This window comes from Choloepus didactylus, chromosome 8 (assembly GCF_015220235.1).
Source record: "Choloepus didactylus isolate mChoDid1 chromosome 8, mChoDid1.pri, whole genome shotgun sequence".
NCBI classification, from domain to species: Eukaryota; Metazoa; Chordata; class Mammalia; order Pilosa; family Megalonychidae; genus Choloepus; species Choloepus didactylus.
In genome coordinates, this window is record NC_051314.1 from 123,069,690 (window position 1) to 123,088,155 (window position 18,466).

Sequence of the window (18,466 nt, forward strand, 5' to 3'; positions counted from 1 at the left end):
GTATATTATACATATATTCCTCTTTCTTTCCCATCCACAACATAGCACACATAGAAGAAAAGCATTTTTTTTAAAGTCATTTTATTCTGAGGTTTTTTAAATACAAAAAAAAAAAAAAAATCCAAAACTACTAACTACTAAAATAACTACTAACTTTTTCATTTTGTTTTTTATCACTGCTGTGGGAAAGAAAAATAAATACAAGTATTCAGCAACAGTTCTGCAACAAATTTGACTTTACAATCAATTTATGAGAAAGAGCTTTTTTTTCAAAATCATGTTTTTCATCAGAAACTTCCTATTAGAAACTTTACCTAAAATAGCCAAATCCCTTAAATCTGTCTCTGTGTAAGCTGAAAAGTATTTTTACATTTTGTTATAAATTTACAGATCACTGGTTCTACTGTGTGTGAAAAAAGACAGCATCTCTCTGGCAAATGCCTTTGAATTTGGATTTACATCCTTCAGAATACACCTGCTTTCTTGTTGTGATGGCACAGCTCTTGTTATCAGTTGGTCCAATTACAGGAAATCTGGGGGGTAAAGGACAGATTTGAGCATTTATAATAGCATAATAGTGATATCTTTTTAAAGTTTCCCCCAGCCAAAATTTTAAAGGTGCTTCTTCAGCAGTCAAAATTTTGCTGAAGTTTTAGAATAGGTTCTTCTTTTGTTGCTTATGATTGTATTTGGGCACTTTTGATTTGCCTTCCCTGTAAACCACCCCTTTCCTTCCCTGACACCACTCCTATCTTAGTAACAGCACCATACAAGCTCAATTTATAGGACTGGAAATTATTTCTGCTTCTTCCTTCTCTCTCATATACATGACGGCAAGTCCTGGGTATTGTATCTGCAGATAATTCTCCATGGCCATCTCCTGTGCTCAGTCTTAACCCTGACTACCATCATTATCTCTCCCTTGATTTACGGCCACAGCCTTCTAATTGAACTTCACACTTTCAGTTTACTTTCCGTCTATTCATATTTCCATATAGCCACAAAAACAGTTTTCTTTGCAAGGTATTAGATGACAAAATTGAATATTTTGGTGAAGACTTCAAGGCAATAGAATCTTATATCAATATAAGGAAAATTTTAAAAAATCAAAATAAAAACTGTTTAGATGACTCAGATTCCTTCTTAGCTTCAATGGTATAATAAAGCTAGGAGAGAGGAGAATGTGTGAAAGGTATTTTTGGAGAGAGCTATTTCCTTAACTATTGTTTCCAGGTACTGATTATTATTTAAACAAAAACAACTATTATAATCATCTGCATTTTTCTTCAAATGATAAAATGAAAGCTTTTTAAAAGGGCTACATTTTGCTAACAATAATATAGGTTTACAAAAAAAAAAGGTAGGTGGTAGGTATTTTTTAGTATTTCTTACTAATTTTTGTCAATAATGGCACTCAAAGCAGAGTTCAGGAATGGTATTACTTCATACTTTAGTTTTATGTTCCTGAAAGATGAAAATGGATAGAGAATAGAAGTGTGTGTCTAGAGAAAAATGAATATCAAACTGAAATGAACTATCTATCATCCATAGTCTTTGCTCCAAATTTGCCACCTTTTAGGTGCTCTAGTAGAGTACTGTAAAGCAAATAAGAACACAGAGGAGAAAGTGCAAATGTGTATGCCTCTTAAGTTTACAGCACTCATACATGCATTACTTTATGTCATTCACACAAGAACATTGTGAAGAAAATATGATTACATTTTCTATACAGATAAGGAAATTGATATCCACAAGTTTAGGGGAATTTTCTAAGATCACAAATTCAGATTCATATTTTCTGATTTCAACTCAACAGATCTTTCTATATTTTCCAGATGCTCTTATTTATAGGTGAATTTTATCTTTTTGCTTACCTTACAAAAAGTATTTGCTTAAAATTACTTTAGAAGAGATTTAAATCAACTTAAATGTAGCAACCCATGGCCTGAGCAAAACAGGCCTGCAGATCTTTGGTGCACAGCAGTCTGCATGACCTAGGCAGCTAAATGTTTAACTTATTGTCTTTCTAAGCCAGTAAAGAAAAACAGGGTAAATTGACCTTAAAATGTAACTTTATGCAAGCAGGCAGGAAATGAGAGGCTCTTAGTCTCACAAAAAAGGGCAAAATGTAATTGTTTAAGTGTTATTCTAGTCCTTCCTGCACCACCCCCCAGGTCAAAATGACCTGTTCCTGCATCTATGCTCCCCCTACCCTTAAGAAGGCCTTTGTCTTAAACCCTTATAAAAGGCTTTCTGCCCTTTTTGCATTCCTGGGTCATCTGCTCAGTGAACGGGATGCCTGCCCGGCCTGAGAGAACCGTCATGATCTCTCCACAACTTCTCACCCTGTAAGTAAGCCAATAATGAATAAAGGTTCATGTTATCAGAAAATGCTCATTGTCTTTCTTTGGCCTTTGGACTGGCATGGCCCTCTTGGGCTGCGACATTAAGTTTTTAAAAAATACTTACCATTTATTGACCAATTAATAATTGCCAAATGCCATAATAAACACTTATATCTTTGTTTCTCAACATTAATGAACGTTAAGAAAGAGAGGAAGGGATGAAGACAGGGAGAAAAGAAAGAAGAAAGAGAAGGAAGAAAAATGAGTGTGGTAGTTTGAAGCTGAATGACCTCCAGAAAAGATCAGGTTATTAAAGCAAACCCATTCCCATGTGGACCCACTGTTGAGTAGGATCTTAAGTTGCTGTGACTCACCTCATCTAGGGTGGGTCTTAATCCTCTTACTGAAGTCCTTTATAAGAGGATAAAAGCCAGAGAAGCGGAGAGAGAGGGACACACTGAAGCAGAGAGAACCCACAGAAACAGAGGAAGCCACTGAAGTCAGAAGCTGAGAGATCCCAGGAGAGAAGGGAGAGACCAGCAGATGTCGCCCTGTGTCTTGAGGATTGCCAGTAGCCCATCTTCCGGAACAATGCATCGCCTATGAATGCCTTGCTTTGGACATTTTCATGGCCTCACAACTGTAAACTTCTAAGTTAATAAATCCCCATTGTAAAAGGCAACCTATTTCTGGTATATTGCATTTCATCAACTTTGGCAAACTACAAGAGAGAAAAAAAAGGGAAGGAAGGAGGAAGAAAGAAAAGAATGGAAAGCAAGGAAGCTTAATTTAAAAAGACATTTCTATGAATATTACAAAAACACAGCCATAAAAACTTACACTTGTGGAACTAAAAAGTTTCCATTTATCCAAGTCCATAAGTTTCCTTGGGATGTAACATATAGTCCAATCCAACCGAAATACCCAGGTTTTAAACTATTCTGTAAGAAACCTTATAGAAGATATAGGATAAATTTATTCATTTATTAAAACAAATCTTCATGTCTTCTATAGAGAAAAGTATTGTTCCAGGGATTGATGGAATTGTAAGTAATAGTTTTCTTTTTTTCATAAATAATAGTTTCTTTTTTTTCCTTAAACACAGTATATTATGGTTAACAAATGTTCAAAAGCAATGAAAATAAGCCACCCGCACTTCTTAGGAAGAAAACTTGCACCTAGCAACTGTTCCTTGAGGACTTTTTTGCTTTTGATTCCTCACCAGCTCATCCAAATTTTGAATCACTGGCAAATGTGCTTGCAGCTTTGTACAGTCATGTTGACTCTCTTCCGAAGTTTTAAAAGAAGTTGAAAATCAGTAACATTTGCCTTAGTTCAAAACCCAGTCATTCAGGTGCTTGTAATTATTTTGAGGGAAAAGGTAGGGTAAAAAAATTAAACTCTATAGTAAATAGAGAAGGGGTGAATGGTATCAGATATGATTGACTGGAAAATAGATCTTTGCCCCGATTCACTTTTTGCCATTTAAAGGCAGCTCTGTTAGTAGAAAGGAATGGGATTAATTCACTAAACTGTATATTTCCTGGAGGGGGGGCAGGATTTTGGGAGACTGGGGCAAAACAAAGCTTGTGAATTCTGAACTCCAGAATTACAGGAAGCAAATATATGATACTTCTAATAATTTATTACTAACTGAAAAGTAAAACCCTGGTATTTAAATTTCTCTACTCCTTGGCACTAATCCCTTTGTCTGAGGTTGTGCTTACCTGCCCTCCCCTTCTGTGAGATTACTTGGCATTACCTCAACCTGTTGGACATATTCATCTTCCTGTGTTTTCATTCACACTGTTCCCTTAGCCTTGAATAGCTTTCCCTTTCTTTTTTCACCTTCTAAATGATATTTAAATTTCCAGTGGTATTACCACCTCAGAAAAGGAAGCCTTTGACCCATCATAATTTCTATCACTACTAAGATTCATAATATGTAGGTGTCACTTGGCAAACAATGAATTGTCTGTGTCCTAGTCATCTGTGGACTTGTCTTCTTTACCTGACTGGAAGGTTCTTGAGATGGGACTGTTATGTCCATCTTTTGAACCACTTCTTAAATAGCACTTTTTGCATAATAAATGCTGAATTATTGATCGTTGAATAATTGCTAATATTTTAGTCTGTCAGCTATGAGCCTAATATTTTGTGAAAATTTATTTTATGATACTGAATTAATATGTCCTGCTAAGATTTGTTTTAAAAAAAGTAACATCAGCAGATATGATTCAAAGAAGATTTATCATGGACTAAATTCAAATTTATAAAGTTCCATACATATTTTAAGTCATTAATACACTCCTTGCCAAGGAAAGCAATGCCCAGGCTGAATAATTGTAAGTTTAAAAATTATTTCAAAAGACTCAGGATAGCCAGATGCTATTGTCAGCTGTAACAATACATAGTCCTCTGCTGAAAATCATAAAATGACCTCAAATATATGACCCAATTATAATTTGAGAGGCGTTATTTATTCACTATTATTAATGAGAAGGAGTGATTAGACTATATAATTCTGTTACATGGGTATTGATAGACTGGTCCATAAAGTAAAGTTGCAGAGCTGCAAAACATACCCCAAATTCTCCAAATGATTAGTATAACATGGTGAAACACCAAAAAATGATGCAAAATGTGGACAGTAATTATCCAAAAGAGTTATTGTAGTTAACTCAGCTTTCAGTGCCATCTTCTATAATAAAAGGAAATATTGTGGGAATGAGGATGGAGAAAAACATGTATTGAGCAATGCATCAATTCCTCTCCTACATGCTTTACATAATAACAATAAGCACATCTTGAGGACCAGGCTGATTTCTCAGCACCTAACATATATTTAGTTTTTAAAACAACTTCATAAAATAGAGGAACACATTAAATGACACCATGGAGATATGAACAGAAAAATCCAGAACATACGAAATTATACACAACCATGATCTATTTTTTGATAAGTAAATGGCAAAAAAAAAAAAATAAATAAAATGAAAGAAAGAGAATGTATAGATTAAAAGAGACTCAAGGGCGCGTCTCTCGCACGGGGCCATGAACGCGACTGCGAACCTGCTGCTCGACCGCCAGGAGCACTGCCTGCGACCCCGGGAGAGCTTCGAAAAGCGACCACGGGCCTCCCTCCACACCATTCGCTGTGATTTTAAGCCAGCGTCTATAGACACTTCCTGTGAAGGAGAGCTTCGGGTTGGCAAAGGAAATGAAGTCACAATTACACTGCCACATATCCCTGGATCTACACTGCCAATGACTGTGTTCAAAGGGACCATATCAGAAAGACTGTGTGCTTATTATTAATCATGACACTGGTGAATACGTGCTGGAAAAACTCAGTAGCAGCATTCAGGTCAAGAAAACAAGAGCTGAGGGGAGCAGTAAAATCCAGGCCCGAATGAAACAGAAGTCCACTCGTGCCCCACAGTCACTGCAGCCGCCACCGCCTCCACCACCCATGCCTTTCAGAGCTCCAATGAAGCCTCCAGTTGGACCCAAAACTTCCCCCTTGAAAGATAACCCCTCACCTGAACCTCAGCTGGATGACATCAAAAGAGAGTTGAGGGCCGAAGTTGACCTTATTGAGCAGATGAGCAGAGCAGTGGGAGCAGCTCTTCAGACTCTGAGGGCTCCTCAGGCAGCGATGACAACAGCTCCAGCAGTGGAGGCCAGGACAACGCCCCAGCCTCTCCTCTGCAGCCTTCACACCAGCAGCCCTACAACAGCAGGCCCACCGTCACGAGCAGAACCGGCCGGCCACAAGGAAGCAACCAGTTTATGAACACCCTCAGAAATGACTTGCAATTGAGTGAGTCTGGCAGTGACAGTGATGACTAGAGCCAGATCTTTCGAAATTTACTTTTTGGTGCACAAATTTGCTGCAAGACCAGGCTACTTTAGCATGGAGTCCTTGGTCAAGAGGAAAATGTCGTGGATCAGGGACTGTAGTAGGAGTTTGAAGCTCTGGAGCTGTGATATTCAAATCTTTAACTTGGAGGTGATGGGTGGTTTTCGCATGTGTTTTTGAACAATCTCATGTTTCAAAGTTTTAAGTAGATCTGTAGAAGACCTAATGGAATTATAGTCCTATCTGGTTAACATTGTTAATGAAAAACAGACAAATGTGCACTGGTCTAGATTACTCAAGGCCATGTCTTCACCAAGCTAGTGATTCAAGTTTAAGCTCAATTTGGTTAAGTGGGTTTGTACGAGTGAAATGAAACAATCTTTGAGGGTAGAAGAAAAATGGAAACCTTCAACTATAGCACAGAAAAATGTTTAAACCACTTTAAACTGTTGATACAAAGTGGTAGGAGAGTTTTATCTGACCCTGCCTGACAAGCCTGGATAGAACTACATTCCAAGTCACGGTCCTAGAGTGCCAGCTGGGTGGGGCCCTAGCCAACTGCTAGTTTAACTGCCTTGCAACCAAGGAAATTGAAGCACACAGCTGGTTTTGTGGCAGGCTTCCTGCCTCCAGTCTAGGCTTTACCCACTACTCTCTCCTTTGAATCTCATTTGTTGGAACCAGAGATTCTTATACATGGGACTTTCAAGGTACATTGGAATTTTTACTGGGTTCCAAAAGACAAAAGTGTTGGGTGCCTCCAGCTCAAATTCAGATCCAGACAGTCCCTAAATACTTGAGGCTGGCTAAGCAGATTAAACCAGCAGCCACTGTGCCGACACATGTGACTCAATTATATTGGGGCTTTTAGTTCCATGTAGATGCAGTCTTAGGTTTATTCATGAATATTAGTGGGGGCAGTGGGGAGTGGAAAAGAGGTGTAGTGAAGAAACCTCTCTGAACAAGTGAACCAGCAGTAAGTTTCCAAAAACTAGAATCTAGATAGGAGTGCTGCAGTATGAAATGAGCACATTCTTTAATGAGGTGTTTTGGTTCATGCTTTTGTACCACTGTTTGTGCCTGACTTCCAGATTTATCTGTATTTTTGTATAAAACTAGAAGAAAGTCACAAGATTGCCTTCTGCAGTGTGTAGTTTGTGAACAAATCTGTTGTTACAGGTCATTAGTAAATGTTCTCATATTGAGTGAATATGTGATAAATTGTCCCATAATTAGTGTGGAGTAGCCCGTGTCGGTAGTTTGAATGACCGTGTCCTGAAACATTTCCAACTTCTTTGGTTCAATGGGTAACAAAATGGTTTTCCTTCCCCAGGTCCCTCTATACACATGGCCCCTCCCTGTCCAGCTATTGCAGGGTTGGGGGTGGGTGTCTGCAGGGGCTTTCTGGACCTAGAAAGGAAATAGATGATCCAAAGTGGGGGCTTTGGTTAGAGTTGAGCCACATAAAGTCAACTCTGTTTCATCCTCACGGTGACCCCAGTGAGGGGATGTGGGCAGGATGTGGAGACCCATCTCCCAGCAGCAGAGTCACACCACTCTACCCAAGTGCAGGTCATAGGTACACCCCAGTGCCCTTTGTGGGATTCTTAGCCCATCAGGAGGTTTCAGTGGATTTAACGGCATGTAGGAATTTTTATATGTTGAATTAGTAATTGACTTGTAATTCCTTGGTACTGATGTCAGCTCAGAGAAGGTGAAGGTCATGATTGGGAGACTTGAATTGTTACTGGGTATGGGAATTGTTTTCACTGCTCTTAACTTGCTCAAGCTGGGGCAGGTTCTAGGAACTTGAACTAAAAGTATCTATTTAAGCCTTTTATTTTTATTTTATTTTTTATTTTTTTCTCCCAAAGTCTTGATTTTGGCATGTCAGGTCAAGATGTTTTTTTGTATAGGAAGTGCCTGCATGTGGCACTGGGCTTGGTGAGTCAAGCTCCAAGTTTCAGACCCTCTCCCTTTGCATCCATCCTACGTGACTCCACAGTTAATCGCCACACGGCTCAGTTTTGGTTTCTGCACAAATGCTTTAGCGGTACTCTTTTCTCCCATCTGCCCAGCTTTACCCACCAGAGTAAGGAATTTTTTCTTCTTGAAAATCAAGAATTTGGCCTCACAGAGTACCCTTGAGCCGGTCAAACTGGACTTCCTGGTTTTCCTGCCTCTGTGCTTTCTTTCAGGCTACTTCCTCAGCCTGCAGGCCTCTCCTCCTCTCCCCCTCCGATCCCACTCCTGAGACTCCATAGGTGCCATCTTCAGGGGCCCTTCCTCTGTTCGTTTCAGTACATACAGAGTGGCCTATGTATGGACTGACTTTCCTCTTGCTTGAACTCTGGTTGGTGTGAACCTCCTAAAAGCAGGGATTATCATTCTCACTTCTGTCCCCTCAGCTGTCCACAGGAATAGATATTCAGAGTGTTAAAGCCTGGAAGGGGAAGATTCAGAGCACTGACCAGTGAAGTCCAGAGGTTAGGCACAGACAGAGAAAACATTCCAGGCACTGAAAGACAGCTGAAAACTATCCATGCTGCTATTCATGATTTAGAAGTCTAAGTGAAATGTTAAAATTACTGTTATTTGCGCTAAACAGTGACTACCATACTGTGGATTATTTAGGTGAGGTGTGAAGATTTAAGTCCAAAGTGTCTGAGGGGCCATGGCAAGCCACAGCAAAGATGTGATTTGGGGGGAATCGTAGTACACGTAAACTAGAGATTTGTAAAAATGCCACTTATTGATTATTTTATTTCTGTAGCAGAATCACTTTTTTCTATGTGCTTTGGTGGTAGGAAAACTTGAAAATTCCAAAGTCCTTACCTCCCTATTTGAGAAGCTGGTTCAATAGGATGTCTGTATATGTGTGATGTATTTATTACATTATTTTGAAAGAGAAATAGTCTGTTATGAGGATGCATATTAGGTGCAGTCAAATTGATTGTTTTGATTTGGCAATGAGGTAGAATTTTCACAACTCAGGCCTTAACCAGTAGATTGGAAGACAAGACCAATTGAAGTATTATGAAATGGCGTGTTTTTGTTGCTCCTTTTATTTCTGTCTTGGGTTCACTGTTTTGTTACTTAATTTTTTAAAAATCTTATGCCTAAAAGTTTATTTTGCTTAATTATGAAGTAGACATGCATGTTTACATTTATGTGAAATATTTGCTGTGTAAAATTGTTTTTTTTTTCTTTAAAAAAGATCACTGTATTTAAATAAAAAATGAAGGTCAGCAATAAAAAAAAAAAAAAAAGAGACTCAAGTGATATATTAACCAAATGCAGTGGTGCTCTTTGTTCTCTTTCTGATTCTAACAAATAAAATGAAAAATAAAAAACGTTTTTAATGCTGACGGGATACTGGATGACCTTAAAAATGTATTGCTAATTTTGTTAGGAATTGTGGCAGGCAGAATTCTAAAATGGCTCCTAAGATTCCCACTCCCTGGTGTACATGTCCTGTGTAATTCCCTCACTGAGAATGTGAGCAGGACCAGTGAATATGGTGGGATATCACTCCTTTGATTAGGGTGTTTTATATGGAAAAGATGAAGGGTGTTCCAGTTTGCTAATGCTGCCAGATTGCAAAACATCAGAAATGGATTGGCTTTTATAAAGGGAGTTTATTTGGTTACACAGTTACAGTCTTAAGGCCATAAAGTATCCAAGGTAAGTCATCAACAATCGGGTGGTACCTTCACTGGAGGATGGCCAATAGCATCTGGAAAACCTCTGTTAGCTGGGAAGGCACGTGGCTGGCGTCGGCTCCAAGTTCTGGTTTCAAAATGGTTTTCTCCCAGGATGTTCCTCTCTAGGCTGCAGCTCCTCTTCAAAATGTCACTCTCAGTTGCTCTTGGGGTGTTTGTCCTCTCTTAGCTTCTCCGGAGCAAGAGTCTGCTTTCAACAGCCATCTTAAAACTGTCTCTCATCTGCAGCTCCTCTCTCAGCTCCTGTGTGTTCTTCAGAGTGTCCCTCTTGGCTGTAGCAAGCTCGCTCCTTCTGTCTGAGTGTATACAGTGCTCCAGTAAACTAATCAAGGCCCACGCTGAATGGGTGGGGCCACACCTCCATGGAAATTATCCAGTGGAAGATCTCACCCACAGTTGAGTGATCACATCTCCACAGAAACATCCAATCAAAAGTCTCCAACCCAATCAACACCAATACATTTCTTGCCCACATAAGACTGCATCAAAGATAATGGCATTTTGGGGAGACATAATACACCCAAACCAGCACAAAGGGATTTTGAAAATGAAATTAAGGTCCCAATTCAGTTGATTCTGAGTAAATCAAAAGGGAGATTATCATGGGTTGCCTGACTTAATCAGGTGAAAGTCCTTGAAAGAGGGACTGGGCCTTTCCTGAAGAGAGAGAGATCCCTGGTGGCTTTGATAAATATGCTTCCATGTCCTAAGAGGGCCTGTGAGATGGCACATGGGTAGGAAATTCAGGAGGCTTCTAGTAGCTTAGAGCAGCCCCAACTGATAGCCACCAGGAAAGCAGTGACCTCAGTTCTACAGCCACAAGGAACCAAGTTCTGCCAACAACCAGCAACCACATGAGTTTGGAAGAAGTCTCTGAAGTCCGTGAGGTATGTAGCCTGCCCACCACCTAGGTCATATCCTTTTGAGACCCTAAGCAGAAGATCCAGTTAAGCTGCTCCTAGACCCCAACCCAAGAAACTATGAGGCAATAAATACATGTTGTTTTAAACTGCCGTTTTTTGTGTTAATATAGTACATGTCAACAGAAAGCTAATATAGGAGTTCTAATGACATTGTGGTTGTGTTAAACTAAAGGAGCCCTTAACTCTAAGAGTCATATATAAAAGCATATAAATATTAAATGGTATAATGTCTGCTAATTGCTTTAAAATAATCAGGTTTGGGGGAGTGATGTTGGTGAGGCTATAGATGAAAAAATAAAACATTGATCATGTGTTGATAATTGTTGATGCTGGTTGAAAGGTATATGGGAATTTATTATACTATTCTCTCTATTCTTATATTTTATTATAATAAAATTTTTGAGAATATAATAAAGTTAAATCTTATGAAAACAGTGTGATTATCACTCCCAATTTACAGATGAGGCACATATGGATTATATAACTTTTCCAAGGTCATAGAACAGGTAAATATCAGAGCTGGCACTCCATCCAACCCAGATGGTTTGGCTTGTGGCCCATGCTCTTAACCACTGCACCATACAGCCTCTGTACTATATTAGTTGGTTTAATCTGCGTTAAGTACTCCATGATACAGTTATTAGTATCCATATTTGAAAGTTTAAAACACTGAGGTCTAATTTGCCTAAGTTCATGTGACAGATAGATTAAATCTCTTGATTCAAACAGGTCTGTTTCTAAACCCATGTTCTCTCCTCCATTGCTCACAGCCATTACATCTCACACCATCAGTGGGTGCTCAATAAATGCTTGGCAAGGTGGATATGGCAGGAAATCCACCACCTCCTTAATTTTTGATCCACTACAACGTTTTTTTTCTCCTAGAACCATTCCAATCATTCCTCCTTTCAGCATCATCCACTATGCCGCAGTGACTCTCAGGAAGTAAATATCCTTCCCATTCACCTACCTTTCTCTCCCAGGACCATTGACTTTGTGTGTAGAGGAAAAGAGATTTAAAATTAAGTTCCTCCCTAGGAGCAGAAGATTACAGACAAAAAAGAAAGCATTACCTGCTAGACTGCTGATATTTACATTCTTAGGGAAATCCTTTTTTTTTTTTGTCTGCACTCATGCAAAGTAAAAATAGAGTGAGAAATATTTAAGAATTAATAGCAATAAAGGATACATGAGAAGAAAAATACTACCACAAAATAAAGACGTAGATTAAAAATTAAAAGTCTTTCTTCTACTGTACTTCTACTCCTCTCCTTCCCCAGAATTAACTGCTTTTGACCACATTTGTTTTTACTACTTTATGTGCCATTCATTACAACTCTAAAGATTACACACATCTCTAGATTTCATGTTATTACTTTTTTTCTTTATTAGAGAAGTTGTGGGTTTACAGAACAATCATGCATAAAATGCAGGTTTCCCGTACACTACGCCACCAACACCACCTTGAGTTGGTGTGGAACAATTGTTTCAATTGATGATTGAGTTTTTACTTTGTGTATATTATTTTCTTTTTTCTGTTGTACTTTTAAATTGACCTTATTTTTTCTTCTTGCAGACAAAAATTCTCCTTTTATGATGTCATTAAGCTCATTCAGCTTCTTCTTTGTATTATTTATATATTATTTTAATATAGACCAAATAACTTGCTTTCTAGGAACATAGAGCATTTATCTGAAATGTCTTTTCATTACATTCTTAGCCTCGCTTCACTCTATCTTTTATCATCCACCCCACCTTTTTGTTGTTCCAAAAGAAAGCATGAAAAACAGTATATTCCTTGTCACGTCTAATTTTAAAACCAAAGTTTAAATTAGACTAGTAAACTTTGAAGCATTATTCCAGTGCTGTCTACAGGATGCATTTTAATATCAGATGCCAATTTGTTTGCTTTGTGAGAAAACAAGTACTTTATGTAAGAGGTTTAGGATTATTTCTTTGTCCATGGTGCTCTGAAATATGATGAGGATTTATTTATATCTATCAATCTATCTTTTTCCCAACCTGTTCAGAATTTGGTAAGCTCTAATTTGGTAAGCTCTGATAAAAATGAAAACCACATGCTTTTCTCCTCCCTGAAATTTTCTTCTATTATTCTTTGAATAATTTTATAACTTTATGTTTTTCCCTAGTTTCTCTTTATGGAACTGTTTTATTAGATATTGTCTTTCTTGTACAGAGAGTTCTTTAGTTTTTTGTGGCTGCTGTTGTTGATTTTTGCTATATTTTTTGGTCTCAGCTATTCTTATTTATTTATTTTTGTTTTTAATTTTATTATCTGGATTTTGCTCTGTGTTCTGGGATATTTCATTATCTCCAAAATTTTTTAGATAGAAAGGACCCCAGAATTAGTCAATGCATGGAGTAGGCTTAAATCCTCTCGCACTCCAGAACCCAAACGGGGGAGGGGCCTGTACTCTCTTGTACCAGCAACCACTTCATAAATAAGGGATCCCAGCTTGTTCTAGTTATACATCTCATTGTTTTAAAGGATTATGTATTTTTTGCTTATATGGGGGCAAATGCTCCTGTGTGAGTGGAGTAGGGGGTTAGGCCATTCCTTAGAAGGCGTTCAGCTAGAACTCTCCTACTCCATACACTGCTCTTGGAAACAGTATTAACTAGGCTTCCCGTGAATGACTTCAGTCTCCACCTTTGCCTTCTCTTGTGCTTTCTCTGAACTGTGGTCCCCTCCAGTTTTCATTTTCTAGAAAATTTTCTTCCTGTTCAGTACTCTGTGCTTTTATTAGTTCATTCTATTTTGTTCCTTTTTAGTGTCCTATCTATAAAATTTTGGGAGAGAGTAGATATAAATATCCCTTTTTGAAGTAGACCATGGAAAATATTTTTAAACTGGTTCAAGCAAAAATCTAATAGAAATGCAAATATTGAAACTGTTACTAATTTATTAGACAAAAAATATCACTGGGAAAAAAATTTTTACTAAGTAATTCATCAGTGTATCAAATTTTGATGATTTCTTTTCAATAGCATCTTTCTCTAAAAGATGTTTAGTGTCCAAGTTATGTCCTTTTATCATTTATGTTTTATTTTTAGTAGACATTTATGCTTTACAGAAGGGAAAACTGAGCCAAAAGAGACCAGTGGTGGCTTGTAAAGATCATACTCAGTGCCTAACATGAAAACATTTTCTGAATTTTAAGAGATTCTTAAAACTATAATAATTTAACTTTAGTGAATTAAACTTTCTATAATTCTATAAATACTATAGTGAATTTAACTTTCTAGATTAATAGTTAAATGAAAACAGCACTTATTTAAGTGAATTCATGAAAACTAAAATTAGTCACTTAGTTTGAATATCAATTAGATGAAAATTTTCATATTATTAGTAATTGATTTCAATATAAGGATTTAAAATATTTAAGGGATATGATTGGTTGACAACTTCCCACTCAATTCCCTGTGCACAATCCAGAAGAATTACATTAAGTAGAATACGTATTTGGTTTTTAAAAGTCTGACATTTTCCCCTGTTTTCCCGGGGAAAATCTGCACCAAAAAATATAATGCCCCAACCCAAAAATACACTCTTTACTTTGTCTCACTTAGAGAAGTTGCTTTAAGAGTCACCTATATTTAGATATCTCATCTCAAAGGGTCTGAGAGTTTATGTTTCCATGTCAGTACTACTTACAAGAAAGTATGATTTTACCCTTATATTTTCAAGTATCCAAGTCTCAAGTGCAGGACAGGAAGTTATAGAAACCATGAACTCATCTGGTTATTTCCAAAAGAACAAGTACAGAATGTAATATACACATTAAATACCACTTTGGTGGGGGTGTGGGGGGAGCTGTGTGTGTGCAAAAGTCCACCTAAAATGGTTTTCAAATGTGCTTTCATTTGAAATAGCACACATTCACAAATTTAAGCCATTATCTCTCAACATGTTACCAGTGGGCAGATTTCCTTTTTGTAAAAGTATGTCACTATATTTTTATTATAAAATGATAATTCAACCATTTATTGGGAACTCTTTATAAGAAGAGAAACAGTAAATGCTACATTCATATTTGAGTGTTTCTTAATTTTTCTTAAATCTAAAATAATTTTTAAAATGACATATATGGCTTGTCAGTTTGATGTCCAAATATTGGGCTATAATGTATAGCTGATCTTGAAGGATCAATATTTATTTTCTAAAAATATACAAATTAATAAACAAAATCCATGCCTAACTTCAAAAGTTCAGGCCATTCACTGTCATGAAAATAAGGATCCCAATACATCCAAGTACTAGCATAAGACAGTAATACTGAGGATATCGGCAGAAATCTGAAATGTTGAGATATTTCTTCAAGAATTTTAAAACTCTCCTTGATTATTCACTTTATACACATCTTCCTGTTTTATTTTTATTGCAGAGATATTCCATATTCATTTTAAATGCAGCATTATAATGCATGATTAAAATTTGAAAAAAAAATACAATCTCCAAAGACAAAAACAACTACTGTTGTTTACTTTATTTTGGATTGTGTTCTGTTAACTTGTTTCTTTATTAATTATTTGGTGATGTTTTTGATGACTTGGGGAAAAAGGATATATCCAATTCCTAATATGTACTAGGCACTGTTATGTGTATTTATTTTAATGACTTTGAAAGAAATGGAAGAGGGAAGGAACATTTACTGAAGTTCTATTATGTACCAGTCATTGTACTGGGCATATTCTTATGTTGTTTCACCTTTTACATATAACATGTTGTATTTTCATGGCTTTGACTTTTTGTGCAGGGATCAGTTTCAGTGTCAGCAGCATAGATCTCCAATTAAAGAGGCTTATACATATCAGAGTCTATGCTACAGTACTTGCTTGGAATCAGAGTTTATAGGAGTGTTCTCTTTACAAAGGACTGAACAGAGAGGTTAAACAGGGTTATACACACACACACACACACACATTTCAATTTTATCTACTTTCTTCCATGTAGTCCATGTATTTGAATAAGTTGGAAGTATACACTCTTTTTACAAACAAGCTATGGGCAAGCATCCTTTTATATGTAGACATCATAGGAATATTATCTCAGTCGAGATGCATTCCAGCCAGACGATTTGCCTTGCTAGTGGACAAAGAGAAAGTCAAACACTTTGGTGAGCAAATAAATATTCCTCAGTGTTTATTAGTTTATAAATATGCAAGCACTTAATTCTATCACTTTGGTTATACATTTCACAAATACTTTATCTTCTAAATCACACACAAAAAAAGTGCTATTTCTCAAAGCTAGGCAGTGTTTGGATGGTTTATGTCAATTGAATCTATGGACTTAGTGCACTGGCAATATCTATAGTACATACTTGGAGGATTTGCTATCTGTAGTAAAACTTTTGAAATTTACTCCCCAATTGTCTTATTTACAGAATAAATCAAAAATAGGTTTCTACCTTTTTTCTCGCCTGTGGATATTCTGCTTAAGCAAAAGTAGAATGGCCTCTACTTAGCTGAATATCCTCAAAATATATTTCTGTAATTTTATGAGGAGATACCAATCTTAGATTTACAGATCTGCAATCAAGTGGTGATATAAAAGAGGTACTCCATACTTTTCAGGTAAGGAAATTTTAAACATATTGTCAACTAGTGTTTATAAAATATCATTTATAAGATTTATAAAAATCTTAGCTATAGATTAACAACAGATATTCTTCTATAAAGATTTGATTTGCATACTATATCAAGCCAGGTAAACAGAGAACTGAATTACTTGGCTTGGATGATTTGGCCTATCTGGGACAATGTTTAGAAATTTCTCCATGCAACCTGTTACTTTGCTATTTTCCAGAACACTAATTGTGTTATTTATAGTTGCTTTAATGAGAACTCTTGGAAAAACTCCCTTTTTGGTTTAATACCAAGATTAATTATATTTGTCTTAAGCAATAGGTGTTACTTTATCTTACAGATAATGTGACCCAAAAAAACCGGCTGGGTTTCCCTTATCTCATCAAGGAAGTTTAGAAGCAAATTTACTGCAAGCAGAGACATGCTTAGAGTATGCGATTTTTGTTTAATGGTAGTCCCAATTTACGTTCCCAATTTATCCTTCTTTCACTCATAATTTTAATGGATGTTAAATTATGTTTAACACAATTTACATAATTTAATGGGTGTTTTATGTTTCTATACTCATATTTTTTGTGTCTGTGCTCACTTGTCTGTTTAAAGCAATGTAGTTTATATTGCACTTTAACTTCCATATAAAGCATCACAAAATAGATTTCCTTTATTATAAATAAAAGAACCAATATTCAAGAAGACTAAAAGATCACTTACTCTGTGGGGTTGAGTCCAACCCAGTTAGAGTGACACCAGTGGCCCTAGAGTTTATTGAATCAAATATGTTATTACTGAAAACAGGAAGTTTTCATTTCCTGATTTGAGACCACAGAAAAGATCCTGAGCCTTCAAGCAATAATGAAAGTATCATGTGTTTGCAAAAAAAGTCTTGAATTAACTAGATAGAATCTGAGATAACATATGAGGATCAACAACACTACATATGGCAGAGCTGCGGTTGTGACCACTGATTTTGAATTTCTGGCCATGTTATCCAGCTTAGGTCTTCATATTTCAGCAGGGTTGTTTTTGAAATTTCTTTGAGGTGGACTGAATCCAAGCACCAGCATGTTGTTTATTAAACCTGCCAGTGAAATATGTAACAGACCTGAAAAATAAACAAGCTTGACCCAGATATAGCAGCCCTAAGAGTAGCAAAGATTAATACTTTTATTTTGCCCTTCTTTCATTCATACCTGACTGATCTACATCCCATAGATCTTTCATGAAGATTGAAGAGGATGAAGGATATGAACATGCTTGGAAGCTTTAAAACCCTGTAGGACTGCTATTGCTCCCACCATCACCCCCATATCTTTATTTTCTGACTATAATAAACATTATTACTACACATATTTATCCAGATATCATGTCCAGATAATTGCTTCTATGAACCTTATATTTTGTAGGAGGAAAATTTCTGTAAAAATAGTATTTTTATGACTTTTTCTTCATTTGAAAGTTATGTGCTTATGCTGCAGCATCAAGGGGAGTATGTATCATCCTATTAGCATTTCCCTGGGCCCATGGCTGTGAAAATGCCCTTTTTTATTGTTGATATTTGCATGAATCTAAATCTGTTTTAGATAATACATGGCCATTTTCAAAAATTCCAGAATATGGTCAATTTTAACACTTTAAAACTATGGGAAGGTAATTATCTTCCTAAGAAAATACATTTTAGGCTGGAGTCTGAAGGGGGTGAGAAATTGAAATTCCTACCTTTGGATCTCTGTCTGAATTTGTGACAATTCTTGAAATTTAGGATCATATAGCCATCTTCATTCTCCAGCTCCTCAAATGTTTTCATATGTTATTACCCAGAAAATAGTAAAAGAAAATGGAGACTAGTCTCAACCTTGGATATTTCTCCTGATGTCAACATGCTGCTGAATAGAAAACAGAAGTCTCAAAATAATCTAAATTTACTCAGGCACTGCTAAATGTAACCACACAGGATGTGTTGTGATAGAATTGGATAGACATGTTACTTTCTGTCTAAAATTCTGC

At 36.7% G+C, this 18,466-nt stretch overlaps 1 protein-coding gene and 1 pseudogene across 1 annotated transcript; one reads left to right on the plus strand and one right to left on the minus strand.

Annotated features, from left to right (window-relative positions):
- Positions 1-400: 400 nt before the first annotated feature.
- KLRF2 (killer cell lectin like receptor F2) lies at positions 401-18,266 on the minus strand. The gene is given in 8 exon segments (XM_037847498.1): positions 401-533; positions 3,186-3,297; positions 3,546-3,702; positions 4,861-4,869; positions 11,921-11,977; positions 14,277-14,294; positions 15,096-15,169; positions 18,179-18,266. Coding segments are annotated over 8 exon segments (648 nt in total).
- On the plus strand, positions 5,400-6,197 carry LOC119542347 (annotated as a pseudogene).
- Positions 18,267-18,466: the final 200 nt, after the last annotated feature.